The 15,478-nt window shown below is 38.4% G+C and overlaps 1 protein-coding gene across 5 annotated transcripts in view; it reads right to left on the reverse strand.

The window, feature by feature from the left end:
- The window catches only part of LOC131165366 (uncharacterized), a 46,217-nt gene that overhangs the window by 14,703 nt on the left and 16,036 nt on the right, over positions 1 to 15,478 (reverse strand). For all 5 annotated transcript variants that reach the window (XM_058123089.1, XM_058123088.1, XM_058123092.1 and 2 more), the window contains 3 exons: positions 3,380 to 3,418; positions 3,227 to 3,298; positions 2,947 to 3,060 (listed from right to left, as the gene is read on the reverse strand). In XM_058123089.1, coding sequence (XP_057979072.1) covers positions 2,947 to 3,060; positions 3,227 to 3,298; positions 3,380 to 3,418 — 225 coding nt within the window. The remainder of the gene's footprint in view (positions 1 to 2,946; positions 3,061 to 3,226; positions 3,299 to 3,379; positions 3,419 to 15,478) is intronic.

Consider the following 15,478-nt stretch of genomic DNA (forward strand, 5'->3'; position numbering starts at 1 on the left):
AAGGAGGTCAAGGACATACTTTCATCAGGAGACAACAATCCCTTTATTCGACAGAGCAACCTCCATTCCAAGGAAATACCTCAAACATCCTAAGTCCTTGATCTCAAATGTTGATGAGAGGGAAGTCTTCGATCAGTTCATCTCAAGTACGTCATCTCTAGTGAGAATTACACAATCAATATCGCTATCTTCCCATCCTGTGAATGTCTTATCAACATCGTATGATCACCTTGCCCTTGAGTATACCCATGACTTTTAACAAACTGAGTGAATTTCTTAAACCAGGCTCTTGGTGACTGTTTTAACCCATATAAGGGCTTCTTTAGTTTACACACCTTTGTGCCAAACTTTTCGCCATGAGATGGCACTGTAGGAAGACCTACCTTTTTTAGTATCTAAAAAACTCGACTCACTTTCTCCTGGTATAATAAAGCTTGGGATTTCAAGTTGAATGATCAAAGTTGGAGAACGATCATTTTGTGAGTCTTCAGTTTGGAAAAAATCATGAAACACAGCTGAATCTTTGTTTTTTTGGTACCCCCCCCCCCCCCCCCCCCCTCTCCCCTTGAAGATGAGGCGTAAAATAGGGATGTAATTCAAAGAATGTAACATCCATGGTAACAAACATTTTTTTTGGAAATGGGTTCAAAACATTTATACCTCTTTTGAGTAGGAGCATAACCAACAAACACACATTTTGTGGCTCAAGGTTCAAGTTTTCCTCGATTATGACTATGAATATGAACAAAAGCAATACAACCAAATATCTTTAGTGGTAAAGAAGAAGACAGCCAATTTGTTGGATAAAACTAATGAAAAACATCAAAAGGTGTTTCAAAACTTAAAACCTTATTAGGGGTTCTATTTATGAGATATGTAGTAGTAAGAACGGCTTCACCCCAAAGATATTTAGGTACCTGATTGGTAAAAAGCAATGCCCGAGCTACTTCCAATAAGTGCTTGCTTTCCCTTTCAGCCAAACCATTTTGTTGCGGAGTGTCGACACAAGCTTTGATGAACAATTCCTTTTTCAAGAACAAATTGGCCCAAAATGTTTTTGAAATATTCTCGACCATTATCACTCCGCAATATTTGAATATTTTTTTGAAATTGTGTTTGTACCATGGTATAAAAATTTTTGAAAATTGTTTCCACTTCAGATTTTTTCTTTATCAAATAAACCCAACTTAATCTCATGTGATCATCAATAAAGGTCACAAACCATTTTTTGCTAGAATACGTAGATGTTCTACATAGGCCCCAGATATCACTATGAATCACAATAAATGGTGTAGTTGGTTCGTAGGGTTGTGGGTGGAAAAGGATGCACAATGATGTTTAGCAAACTAACAAACTTCACATTGAAAAGAAGATAGACTTTTATTCCGAAATAAGTTGGGAAACAAGTATTTTAAATATTGAAAACTAGGATGGCCTAACCTATAATGCCATAACATGATATCATTATCTTTGAAAACAGAAACAGAATTTAAGCAAGTACTTTGACATTGATGATCAGAGGTAATTTTATTGATGGACAACAAATTGCAAGAAAAATTTGGAATGCGGAGCACATCATGGAGAGTTAACAACGAAGTGGGTTTGATAGTTCCTATCCCGGCAATTATCGAGAGGGAACCATCTGCAATTTTGACCTTTTTATTGCCTGCACACGGACTATAGGATGAGAACAATTTGGTGCAATCGGTCATATGATCAGTTGCACCAGAATCAATTATCCAAGAATGAACAGTATCAGGAATAACACCTAAAAATGTAGTAGCAAGAGGGTTCTGTACCAAAGAATAAGACGGAGCTAAGGACAGTTTTGGAGATTGAAAAAATGTGTACAGGTGCTCTAATTGCTCCTTGGTAAGAGGGACTGCATCCGAGTTGGTAGAAGGCTCTTGAGTCTCTTCAGCAGTGGCTTGGTAGGCATGACTGTCACGTTTGGATTTTGGCTTCCAATTTGCTGGTTTACCATGAAGCTTCCAACACGTCTCCTTCGTATGCCACGGTTTTTTGCAATGCTCGCACCATGGTTTCTTACGCCCATTGAGTTTTGTAGCCGTGAGATAAAGGGCTGAATTCTGGGAATAGTAATCAGCAGAGCCGGTAGGATTTTTTTGGGTGCCGGTCATCACCAACTTATACGACATCATCAGAAGAAAAGAGCATGAGGCTCTGATACCATGAAGGATATTTTAGAAGAAGAATAACCATTCTTATTATTTCAAGAGACACGATTACAAGATAAATAGTAGAGGAAGGGCACCAAATTAGGAACGCCACAAAATCAGCAAATCAAATCACCACAAAATCAGCAATTCAAATCAGCAGATCTCTAGGCTAGAAAACAGGACACTGAAACTACTAGAAACTGAAATAGTAATTTCAGATTTTAAAAAATATAATTTCCTAATTTATTCCCTAGAAATCATCCTGGCTTCAATTTCAAATGGTGACAATTTTGATCAGTTTGGCATTGGTTTCATTATCAATAATATAGTATCAAGAGCCAAAACCAAGAAGAGGACCAGAAATCTTTGGGACACTGCACTCTCTATGCTGGGTATACATTGGGTGACAGCAGGCTTAGTTTTAGAAGAGCATGGAAGGGCATTCAAACAGAGAGAGAGAATTGCAGCATTGACATCTCTAACTAATATTTGGATGATCAGGACTCAGGAGAGAGAAATCGCAGAGCTTCTGAAGATATAGAATCTTCCGTTAATACTGTAAAGAATAGAATAGATAGTTTAAAAGTTTGGCTGGAATTTGGTAATACCCGCCTGCCATAGATTTTGCTGCTATCATCTCCTTGTAAATTTTGCATGTGTATTGGGTTGGGCTGCAACCCTTTATGCTCTTAGTGTTTTTCTCTTTTGTCTATCAAAATGGGGAAACCCCCTGAAAAAGACATTAAAAAAATAAGTTTGTGTCTACCTCAGGTTTTCCTGTTGAAAGTATACGAACCAAAGATGACTTCCCAACATTAGGAGCTCCAACAAGACAAAGTGTAGGCGATTCCAAATCAACTACTGGCATTGCCCGCAAAGTCTGCAAACCATACAAGGTAGCACAGCTGAACCATCAGAGAAAATTAAGCATTACATATTTAATCAAATTAAATATCATTTAAGTGTCATAATTATTTCAAATAAGCCCACAGGGAGTTAAATGCATCACCAATAATCTGTAAATGCAATTTCAAAAGGTAAAATACCTTAGCAATGTTTAATAAATCATCAATAGCTTTTCTTTTCTCATTAAAAACCTCTTCAACTGTTTGCATTCCCTGCAGACAAAATCAAAGCACACAAAATAATGTTCTTAGGAATGAATGCAAGATGTAATGCGTATGCAGATAGTAACTGACCTCACTCAGTCGTTCTTCTGCTTCTCTTTTAGTTAAAGACTGCCAAGATTAATAAACATTTAGTCAGGAAAAATGCCACAGAAACTATGAAATAAACACCTAAGTAATCAGGAAAATAAACAAATGCAAACACTTTTAAGAGAAGAAAAAAATCATTTCACTAATAACAACTAAAATTACAGATATCCATCAGGTAAACTAAAACTACAGACTGCATGAGAAAATTAATCATCTGATCAAAACAATATAGACAATACATTCACCGCTGCCCTGTCCTCAATGAGCATTTTATTTCTTGAAGCAGGGAGACCAACACCAAACATCACTGATGGTTTGGGCAAGCACCACCAGTAGATGGGACTAGAGCAACAAGCAACCACTAAGAGATGGGGCTAAAGCACATTAAGATTTAAGACCAAACAGCATTTACTGTTTGTCACACTATGGATGAAAAATAAGTGTATATTGAATTGCTAGGATAAGGGAAAGTAGGAACCCAGACCGCATTATATGTACTTACATAGTAAGGACATTAATAAGAGAGTTGAATTTTGAGGATGAGGACAAGGGAGAGTGGAGCAGTTATTTACATAAATTGTTCTACAAAATTCATGTAGAAGCATAAGCAAACTTATCACTATAGAACTTAGTGCAGGTATTTTCAAAAGTTAGGGCAAGTTGAAGGAGGTCTAGAAAGATGATAACAGAAAAGGCTTAGTCTCCTCATGAAATTCTAATCAAGGTATTGGAGACAACTGCACATAGGCTAAAACAAAATGTAATAAGTATTAGTCTAAGGGGAAACCAGAGTATCAATCAGGTAACAACTGTCCATCTACTACGAATAGACATACAGGCAGATTTGGTCTTGTCAAGTTTGTTATAATGGATTTAGTGACAAAACTAGAGTAACTTTTTTAATAAGTAAATGTTATATTTACATCAAACCAAAATGAAACAACCAGAAGGACTAAAAAAGTGTTGCCTTGACAATCCCTAATAAGATCAAGCAGTGGCAAACCCCTTAAAAACCGGAAGGAATGGGCCTAGAGAGAGGTCAAAAGCACTGCTTATCCCACAAGAAACCCAGGGAGGTTGTGTGATCATGGAAGGTTCTTGAAATTTCTTTCAATCCATGTCATAGCAAAAACCCTTCAGTGCCATAAAACTTCTCCCATCCTGCATTTACCAAAAACCCCAATATCTCACAAGCAAACACTTGCCTGCTACTCAAGGTGGTATGCAAGCTTTGCCAAAACAAGAAAAGAGGGCACTCTAGAGATGGGTTGCAACCCTACAATGTGAGAAGGGGTGAGCATTTGTTTCATTGGACTCGCAGCACATAAGGGAGATGTCAGTATTGACAGCCTTGTAGGCCTTGTAATCCGGAGCACGTGTGTGTTAATGCTGTCAAAGTTACAGTCCATACAAAAGTCAGAATCTTCCAAACAATGTGGCTCTTTAAGGGAAAAAAATTAGGCGTGGGAGACTTTTTTTTTTTATTACAAAAGAAGTCATATTAGATGAAGAGAAGAAAAGGTACAACGTGCAGGACAAAAAGTCCACCAAATAAAGAAAATAAAAAGAAAATAAAAAAAAGATTATTTATTATAAATAATAAATAATAAAATTAAACAATATTAGCCAAGGAACCCCTTTTCAAACTCTTTCCATGCCATGCTCTTCAAATTTGCTAATTTCCTCTGTCCCTTCATCTTTGACTTTTACCACCATTCATACGCACTTCATTTCCTCCAATGTCAATCAACTTTAAATCCATTTTATCCAAAAGGTTTTGAGCTTCCAAACCCTTCTCAGGAATCTCCACCATTGGTGTAGGCAAAATTCTATCCCTACTCCGTAACTTGTTCACCAACCCATCATCATCAAAAATTGACACTCCCTCCAAGCATGCCAATGGGGGTGAACAGACAGGGAGAATAAGCCCTCCAAACCTTCAAATAAACTTTTTTTTTTATAACTGTTAGATTATACTTAAAAGCTTAAGTTGTTAGGTTGTGAGCCAACAATGCATATCAAGCTTTAACACTCCCATGTACGTGCAGCCTGACAGCACGTGGAGAAATAAAGACACAATAATATCACCCATTATAGGAAATACAATAATTTTTTTCAAAAACCACACAATAAACTCAAGGAACAAGACTAGAACCTAGGACCTCCTAGTAACAGACTCTAATACCATGTTAGATTACCACTTTACCTAAAAGCTTAAGCTATTAGGCTATCAAGCTTTAACATGTTAAGATTTTATTAAAAATGAAGGACTTAACTTGAAGATAGGTATCTCCCTCTATTTGTAATACAAATTTAAATACATTCTAATGACAATAATACCCTAACTAACTCTCATTAATTAACACACTAACACACTCAATAATAATAATATTAAAAGACATATATAACCTCTAACACTCCCCCTCAAGCTGGAGCATAAATGTCATAAGCTCCTAGCTTGTTACAAATGAATCTAACACGAGCACTCCCCAACGCTTTGGTAAAAAAATCAGCAAGCTGTATGTCTGACTTCACATAAGTGGTTGTAATGAGCTTCTGCACAAGTTTCTCCCGAACAAAATGGCAATTAACTTCAATGTGCTTCGTCCGCTTATGAAAGACTAGGTTAGAGGCGTCATGAAGAGAAGCTTGATTATCACACATCAACTTCATAGGCTAAGAATGCAGAAAACCCAATTCTTCCAACATATTCTCCAACCAGACAAGTTCACAGGTAGTGTGAGCCATAGCTCTATATTCTAATTTAGCACTTGACCTTGCTACCACAATTTCTTTCTTACTTTTCCAAGAAACCAAATTACCACCAACCAAGATACAGCACCCGGTGGTAGATCTCCGATCGGAAGGCGATCCAGCCTAATTTGCATCTGTATATCCATGCATATATGTGTGACCTTGATCACAATATAAAAGACCTCTCCCAGGTGTACCTTTGAGATATCTCAATATGTGAATTACAATGTCCCAATGACTTGTCCTTAGAGAATCTAGAAATTGACTCACAACACTTGTTGCAAAGATATATCCGGCCAAGTAACTGTGAGATAATTCAACTTTCCAACAAGTCTCCAGTATTGCCCAAGATTAGGTAGAAAATCACTCATATTTGACACTAACTTGCTATTAAGATCCATGGGTGTATCAACCAGTTTAGATCCCAACAAGCCAGTTTCATCTAACAGATCAAGAACATACTTCCTTTGTGACACAACAATTCTATTACGAGATCTCAATACTTCTATACCCAAGGAGCATTTCAACGGTCCCAAATCTTTGGCCTGAAACTTAGTTTGTAGAAAAAGTTTGAGATTTTGAATACCTTTATCATCATCGCCTATAATAACAATATCATCCACATAAACAACAATAACGATCCTACCCAATGAGATATGATGATAAAACACAGAATCATCCATAGCACACAGTCGAAGACCAAACTCAAGTACTACAACATTGAAATGACCAAACCATGCTCTGGGAGACTGTTTTAAACCATACAAAACCTTCTTGAGCCTACTTACTAAGCCTGACTCCCCCTAAGCAACAAACCCAAGTGGTTGCTCTATATAAACCCCCTCCTCAAGGTCACCATGCAAGAAGGCATTTTTTTACATCTAACTGATGCAAAGGCTAGTGACACTAACAAGGACATGAACATACGTACTGATGTATTTTTTGGCAACCAGAGAAAAAGTATCAGAATAATCTAGACCATACACCGGAGTGTATCCCTTAGCAACAATACGGACCTTTAGACCAGCCACAGAACCGTTAGGGTTGACTTTCACAGTGTAAATCCAACGACAACCAACCACGGACTTTTCAGGAGGAAAAGGTACCAAGTCCCAAGTACCATTATCATGTAAAGCATTCAACTCTTCAACCCTAGCATCCCTCTACCCTGAATGGGCTAAGGCTTCTGAAACAAACTTAGGAAGGGTAGTAAATGATAGAGCAGTGACAAAACAATAATAGGAGGGTGATAAGGAGTCATAAGAAACATAGTTGGAAATGGGGTGTTGAGTACATGTACATTTACCTTTTTTAGCAATAAGAGGATCAATATCATGGGAAGTATGATCATCAGGCGAGGAAGCCAAAGGCGTGGTCATAGAAGCTAGAGGGGACTCTCTTCCTTGGAGCCGCCATCATGAATACACCTGCAAATTAGGATGATCCATGGTATTAAATAACGGCCGTTACGTAACGGAAAATCATCTCTCCGATACCGTTACAGCCCGCATTAGCGGTGAGCAGAAAATTCACGTGTAACGGCCGTTACAAAACCGTAACGGCCCATAACGGCCGTTACACTAACGTTACGACTCATAACGTCCGTTACGACACATTACAGCCGACAGCCCCTTACACTACTACGTACCTTCCTTATCTCCTCAAATCTGCTCCATTTTGTGTGTCTCTCTCCATCATCTAGCTTAGATCTCCTCATTTGAAGCCTCCAAAGAAACGAAAGCAGCTTCGAAGCTTCGATTTGTTGTGCTGTTCCCTCTTTCACTCTTCGTCTCTTTCGTACAGCTTCAATCTACTAATCTGAAGCTTCAAAATCCCCAAAATCAGCTTCGATTTTTGCCTTGAAGATGTTCTTCGCAGTTCGCAGCCATCACAGGTCAGCTGACTGGCAGTTCGTCTCGAAGGTGTTTGATTTTTCCCTTGAAGGTGTTTCGATTTTTCCCTCTTCGTCAGTTTGTCTCCTTTGTCCAGTGTAAGAACCCAAAAATCAGCTTCCAATCTTTGATTTGTCACTTGAAGGAGCTGTGCTCTGCAGGTCGCCTCCACTTGCAGGTTGCAGCTCTCTCGCAGCTTCGGTGGGGACTCGGGACTCGGGAGTGGGTATGTTTCTTCAGTTCTTCTACTTCATTGGTTAATGTAATTGTAAATTACCAATTTATACTAAATTAATAATTTAGTTTATTTTATAATTTCAGTTTATATTTATTATTTAATTAGTATGCAGATTTATAAATGATTATATAAGAAGAATTTATTAATTAAAATAAAAAAATTAGAATAAAATTATTAAAACATAAAATCTATAAAGTTACTTAGAGAGTTAGAGTACAGATTTAGTAAAAAATTATTAATTAATATTCTACATAATTATTTTTTTAAATACCTTGACTATTAATAATTTAATATTAGATCTAAAATTTATAATAAATCCTAATTTCTACACAATTAGTCAACTCTCAAGTGACTCAAGTACACTACCATTTAAATAATTAAATTGTAAGATTTACAATTCCATATATATTTTTTTAAATTGTAAATTGTAATATAAATTATTGTATTGTAATATAAATTTATTGAGTCTATTGACTCATTTTAAGTAACTTTATGTCTTTAATCAATTGATTCTTCATTTTAATTACATTTCTACATCTTTTTTACCCATTAAACTAATGCAAACTTTAAAAAAATATGCCTTTTTTTGTAAGCAGCGCACTAAAATTAATATAAAAATCATAATGCCTATTAAAAAGCATTTGTAGGTTGAATGAAGGTTGTCAAAATTCATTAAAAATCATGCATCAATGAATTTCATGCTTATTTTTCGATTTTGGCATGATTGTGCATGCGTGAAAAAAATTCACAGTCGTTACGCCCGCTTCCCGTTACGTAACACCCGTGTCTCCCGCGTCCCGCAACACCCGCGACCGTTACGCGATGTTACTCGCTACCGCAATTTCGAACCATGGGATGATCAAGGCGATGAGAAGGACTCAAACTACATGGAGACTCAAATGGTTGGTTGGGCAAAGGTAGCAACGTAGAATTTGGAAGATTAGACAAAGGAGAGACTCCTTGAGCTCAGAAGCGCTTAGGCCTTAATGACTGGGTGTAGTAAGGTGTAGACTCAAAGAAGGTAACATCGGCAGAAACAAAGAAGCGATGCAACATAGGACTATAACAACGATGTCAATTTTAAGTATATGAGTAGCCCAAAAAGACACATTTTATGGCACAAGAATCCACTTATCCACACCAGGAATTAGTTGATGAACAAATGACACACCCCCAAATATACGAAGAAGAGAAAATAAAGGAGATTAGGAAAGAGAATGGAGTAGGGAATTTTACCACTACGAACAGAGAATGGCATTTTGTTGATCAGATAACAAGCAGTAAGTACAACATCACTCTTAAACAATTTAGGTACTTGCATTTGATAAAGTAAAGTGCAAATGATTTCAAGAAGATGTCTATTTTTCCGCTCTTCAACCCCATTTTGTCGAGTGTGGGCACGGGATGATTGATGAACAATACCAAGCTGATTCATATAAGTAGTGAATTGTGCACTGAAAAACTCTTTAACATTATCACTTCGAAGTATTCGAACTGGAAAACCAAACTGAGTCTTTATTTCAGAACAAAAGGCATAAAATACATGAAATAACTCATAAAGATCTTTTATTAAATATAACCAAGTCATTCTTGAATAATCATCCACAAAAATTACAACTCACCGGAAACCCAACTTGGACATAACCGTACTAGGACGCCATACATCTGAATGAACTAACATAAAAGGGCTTGCAGCCTGTTTATTGACCCAAGAAGCGAAAGAAACCGGATGGTGCTTTCCCAAATGACAAGACTCACAATTGAGACTAGACACTGAACTCAAACTAGGAACAAGACATTTTAACTTTTCCAATGAAGGATAGCAACAATGAATTTGGAAAGGTGTGGCAGCAGTAATGCAGGCGGTAGAAGGAGATAGCGGCTCAAAGTGGAGTCCACCAGCTTCACGCCCTCCGCCAATCATCTTCCTCATCTTCAAATCTTGAATAACCACAAAATCAGGGAAAATGTCACTAAACAATTCATCAATTTAGTAATTTTGCTAACGAACATAAGATTGAAAGGAAATTTGGGAATATATAAAACCGAAGGAAGAGAAATAGAAGAAGTGGGATTTACAGTTCCAATTCCCTTGACTACAGCAGTGGATCCATCACAAGTGTAACACAAGGTAAATTTGCAGGATATTGGAGAGTGAAGAAAAATTTAGGTATACCTGTGATATGACCAGTGGCAATGGAGTCTATGACCCAAGGACTAAGACGAGAAGTACTAGATGACAAACATACTATGTGCTTACCTGTTTGGGCAAGAGATGGAATAGGAAGAGAAGCTTGTTGTGACGCTTGATAGTGTTGGAACTTGGAATACTCTTCCTCTAACATAGAGACAGCACGTTGCCCCCCACTCAAACCCAAAGGTGAGGAGTCGGTGGTGGCTGTATTGGCTGCCCCCAAAGGTGTGAAGTTAGTGATGGCTGCATTAGCAACACATGAAGGTCTGTCGTGAAGATCCAAACACTGATCAATAGTATGATTATTCCGTCCACAATGAGTGCACTTGCGCCAAGTACCTCTGCCTTGTCCGTCTCTACTACTACGACTACTCGAACCACCGCGATAACTTTTGTTGTTGTTTGATAGAGAACTAGAATCACTTTGTGTAGCAAAGGCTGTCCTCTTAGAGCCAGATGTGAGAGCAGGAGAATACGTGCTAAAGGAAGCACAAAGGACACAAGAATAAACATCAGCAAATGATGGCAGCTCGACACTACTAAGTATCTAGGACAAAACTGCCTCAAACTCAAGTCTCAAGCCTGCTAGAACATGAAGAACTATCATTTGCTCCCTCTGCTCTTGCATCTCCTAACGTCAGCAGTTATAGGCTACACAACATTAAGCTCCTCGTGAATACGCTTCATCTCTCCAAAATAATTTGCAATGGTCTTAGCTCCTCGTTGTAACTGAAAGTACTCCTGGGAGAAATCATACATACGTGTAATGTTACTAGAGTATAGAAGTTTGACATAATCCCAAATCTCCTTGCATGTATCTAGATGCATACACATCTGTGCAATCTGTGGCTCCATCGAATTCCATAAAGGGAAAATGTAGAAATCCCTATAGAGTGAACGACAGCCACGGTTGGTGAATGACGGCCAGCAGTGTGAACAGCAGCCACGATTGGTGAATAATTAGGTGAGCCACCGCCACCTACCATGGTGGGTGAGCCACCACCACCTACCATGAGATCTTGCCACAAGCCAGAGGCTATAAATTGAGATCCCCCACTGAAGCTAAACTGCACATCTCAACTGCAAGTTGTGTCCTCTTTTAATTTTCCATATTTTATTCTCTGTGTACATGTTAAATAGTGACCCAAGTATGTAAAGAATACACAATGGAATATACAATTGATTCATTCTCATTCTCTACAGAAAACAATTAGGGCAACTTCCTGAACCCACACGTATTTTCTCTTCTCATTAGAAGAATCAAATCGAAGCAAGTGGTCAGATTTCCTTAATCCTGCTAAACAAATCCGAACAGCTTTAAACCATTGGACATTGTTCTTTCCATCCAACTTTTGAGTCGTTATTTGCGGTAGCGATGTAGGAAACAAATTTTTCGGATTCATAGATTCCATCCCAACACTCACAAATCAGCAACCACACCAAAAACAAGAAGAACAATCAAAACTATTCAGGACAATCACAAACTATGTGAAGCACCAACACAATGACAAACATGGTGAACAACTCACTGATGGATATAGCGCTGCCACAGCACTCACAAATCAGCAACCACACCAAAAACAAGAAGAACAATCAATAATCGAAACAATTACAAACCATGTCAAGCACCGACGCAACTACGAACAAAGTGAAAAACTCACCGACGGATATAGCACTGGCACAGCCTCACAACTGAACATACGAACGCTGCCAAGGCTCCAAAAAACTCAAGTTGGCAGAACTGCTCTCACGCGCTGGCAGGGGGGCGCGTGGAGTGCCCTCCAGCGATGGGGTTTTGTGGGGTGGGTCGTCGGGGGGTTCTGATTATGGGTTTATGGTTGGTTTTGTGATTTAGTATGGGATGGAGGTGGATTAGGGAAGAACAGCTGCAGGAATGGTGTTTTCTGGCGACAGCTGAGGGAAATAGGGTTTAGATAGGATCATGCTCTGATACCATGTTAAGATTTTATTAAAATGGAATGACCTAACTTGAAGATAGGTCTCTCCCTCTACTTATAATACATATTTAAATATATTCTAATGACAATAATACCCTTACTAACTCTCACTAATTAACATACTAGCACACTCAATAATAATAATAATACTAAAAGACATATATAACCTCTAACAATAACAAAAGAATTTCATTTATAGAATAGGAATGTACAAACGGGAGAATACGACATCTCTTTTCAAAACTCAGGGATGCCCTAGAAAACGTACAAATGGAAACCCAAAAAACACTAGAAACTACCCATAATCAGCATGCCCTATCAATTCAACAAGGAAAGCCACTCATGCTGAATATCTGAAAAGCACATCCCATTGAAGTTCCCATTACCCACACACCAAAGAGAAGTCAAATAGCAAATCTTCTTCCAATCCAACAAAAATGGCAACTTCTTCCCTAGGAAAATACACACATTCCGTTCCATCCACAGATCCCAAAATACAGCAAATAGGGCACAATTCATAACTCTTTACCTTCCTTTTTCCTGCCAAAACTGACAAAATGAATTTCCAAAAACTTCTCAACTGTCTCTGGATAAGCCCAACACTCCCCAAAATAATTCAATAGCTTGTTCCAAATCCTCCAAGTGAAATCACAATGCATGACAAGATGCAGAGCAGTTTCAGAGAAATTAAAACAAAGTACACATACATCCAGAGAGAGAGCCTTTAATGGTCTCCTAATCTGTAACAAGTTGTTGGTGTTGATCCTATTAAGCACAACCAGCCCACAAACAGGAATAAAACCCTCAGGGATCCAAAGACCAAATGCGGCTATCAGCCTCCAAAGAGACTCCACAATTATTCAACAAGATTAACAAGGAGGATAACTCCTCCATCTCCCTATCATTCAAGGGTCTCTTAAAGTGAAAGAAAGTAAAGGACCACCCAACTCCACAATAAAAGAAGAAATATATCCATCCTGTCCTGAGCTCAAATGAAATAGGCGAGGACAAGAGGTGGACAAAACAACATTCCCCAACCAAAGGTCTTTCCAAAGTCGAATATTTCAAACCCTACCCAATAAAAGTTTAGTATGGGGAATAAAGATGGAATAAATTTGAGAGATGGCTTTCCACAGGCTTCCCGAAGAACATCTCAGCCCCAAATTAGTATCTCACCCATTCTCATCAGTCCAAATGCCACAGGGAAGAAACCTCTAATGGGAACCACCAAAGCCATTTGATCAAGAGAGCTGTGCTTTTAGACACCAAATTAGCAAGACCCCAGATGGCAGATGCCCTCCCGTTAACTTAAAAACCACCTACACCTCACCAAATGGTCCCTAAAAACCCCCACCCCTGACCAAAGGAATTTCTCACGATTCTCTCAATCCTACCAGCCAACCTCGCAGGAATTTTGAAGATAGAAAGAAAATACAGCGAGATACTAGAAAGACAAGCTTGAGTGAGAGTAATCCTACCTCCTAAAGAAAAGAGAGCACCCTTCCAACCATCTACACACTTAAACGGTCTTCCAACAATTGGATCCCAAAAACTAGTAGATCTAGGATTACCCCCTAAAGGAACCCCTAAATAAGATAACGGCCAATCCAAAGCAACACACACTACCTCCAAGGATAACTCTCCCGAATGTGCTCCGCCAGCATATTAATAGTTGTGAAACCGCTCCTCCCAAATTAATCTTAAGCCCTGAAACCCTTTCGAATATATGCAGATGCCTTGAGACCCAAAATATTCAAAAAAGATGACCTATGATCCTACAAGAAGAAGATAGTATCGACAGCAAACTGAAGATGCAAAAACTATCACCTTCTCCCTCCCTACTCGTAGACCTTTCATTAAACCTCTAACTACAGCTCGATCAACCATCCTACACAATGCTTCCACCACTTAAACGAACAAAAAAGGGGAAAGAAGGTCCCCTTGTTTAATCCCCCCTCGTAGCCCTAAACCAAGATTTAGGCTCAGCATGCACTAACACAAAATAAAACACATTAGACATACAACCTTTCATCCAACTTAGCCATCTCTCTCCAAAGCCCTTCTTCATAAAAATCTTATTCAAGAAGTTCCAACTCACCCTATCATAGGCTTTCTCAAAGTCCAACTAAAAAATAAGCCCTTCTTCTTCCTTCTCCTAATATCCTCAACGACTTCATTCGTGATCAAAATCGCATCCACGTTCTGTCTCCCCACACGAAAGCACTTTGGACCTTGGTAATAGTCTTTTCAAGTACCACACTCAACCTTCTAGCTAGTATTTTAGTGATTATTTTATAAATATCGGATACTAGACTAATGGGTATGTAATTAGACATATTGATAGACCTATTTCTCTTAGCCACCAAAGTTTTGAAGGTACAATTAATACTCTTACATAAAAACCAATTCCAATAAAATCAATAAAAACCTTCGTCAAGTCATCCTTATCCACCGCCCAACATTCTTGAAAGAAAACCAAATTGAAACCATTTGGCCTTGGAGTTTTATCCCTTTCCATCCCAAAGATGGTAGATCTCACTTCCTCTTCCTCAAAAGGTCTCTAGCCAAGCTATATTACCATCAGAAAAAGGGTCCCACTCTAACGCTTCCACTATCAGTCTATATTTGTCTTCCGCAAAGAACAAATTATAGTAAAAATAAGTAATCTCGGAGGCCATCCTACCATTTTCTAAGACAATATCCCCCCAATCCAATCCCAGCTCCCTAATCAAGTTTTTCCTCATTTTCCCATTTGCCACCCAGCCAACCCTGTGAAAAAATCTAGTATTACAATCATCATCTTCTCTTACCTATTCAAACTTCAGCTTCTGCCTCCAGCTTCTTATTTCCTTAAAAATCACCCCTTCCAATTCGTTCTTTAATGAAACTCTTTTTAACTTCTCCTCCCCATTGAGATTAGTAACTTCTTCCCTACTATCTAATTCAGCCAGCCGACCTAAAATACAGGTCCTTTTAAGCCTAATGTCTCCGAACACCTCCCTATTCCACTCTTTCAATTTTTCTTTCAGCCCCTTCAATTTCTTC

The sequence above is a fragment of the Malania oleifera genome, chromosome 10 (genome assembly GCF_029873635.1).
Source record: "Malania oleifera isolate guangnan ecotype guangnan chromosome 10, ASM2987363v1, whole genome shotgun sequence".
Lineage (NCBI taxonomy): Eukaryota > Viridiplantae > Streptophyta > Magnoliopsida > Santalales > Ximeniaceae > Malania > Malania oleifera.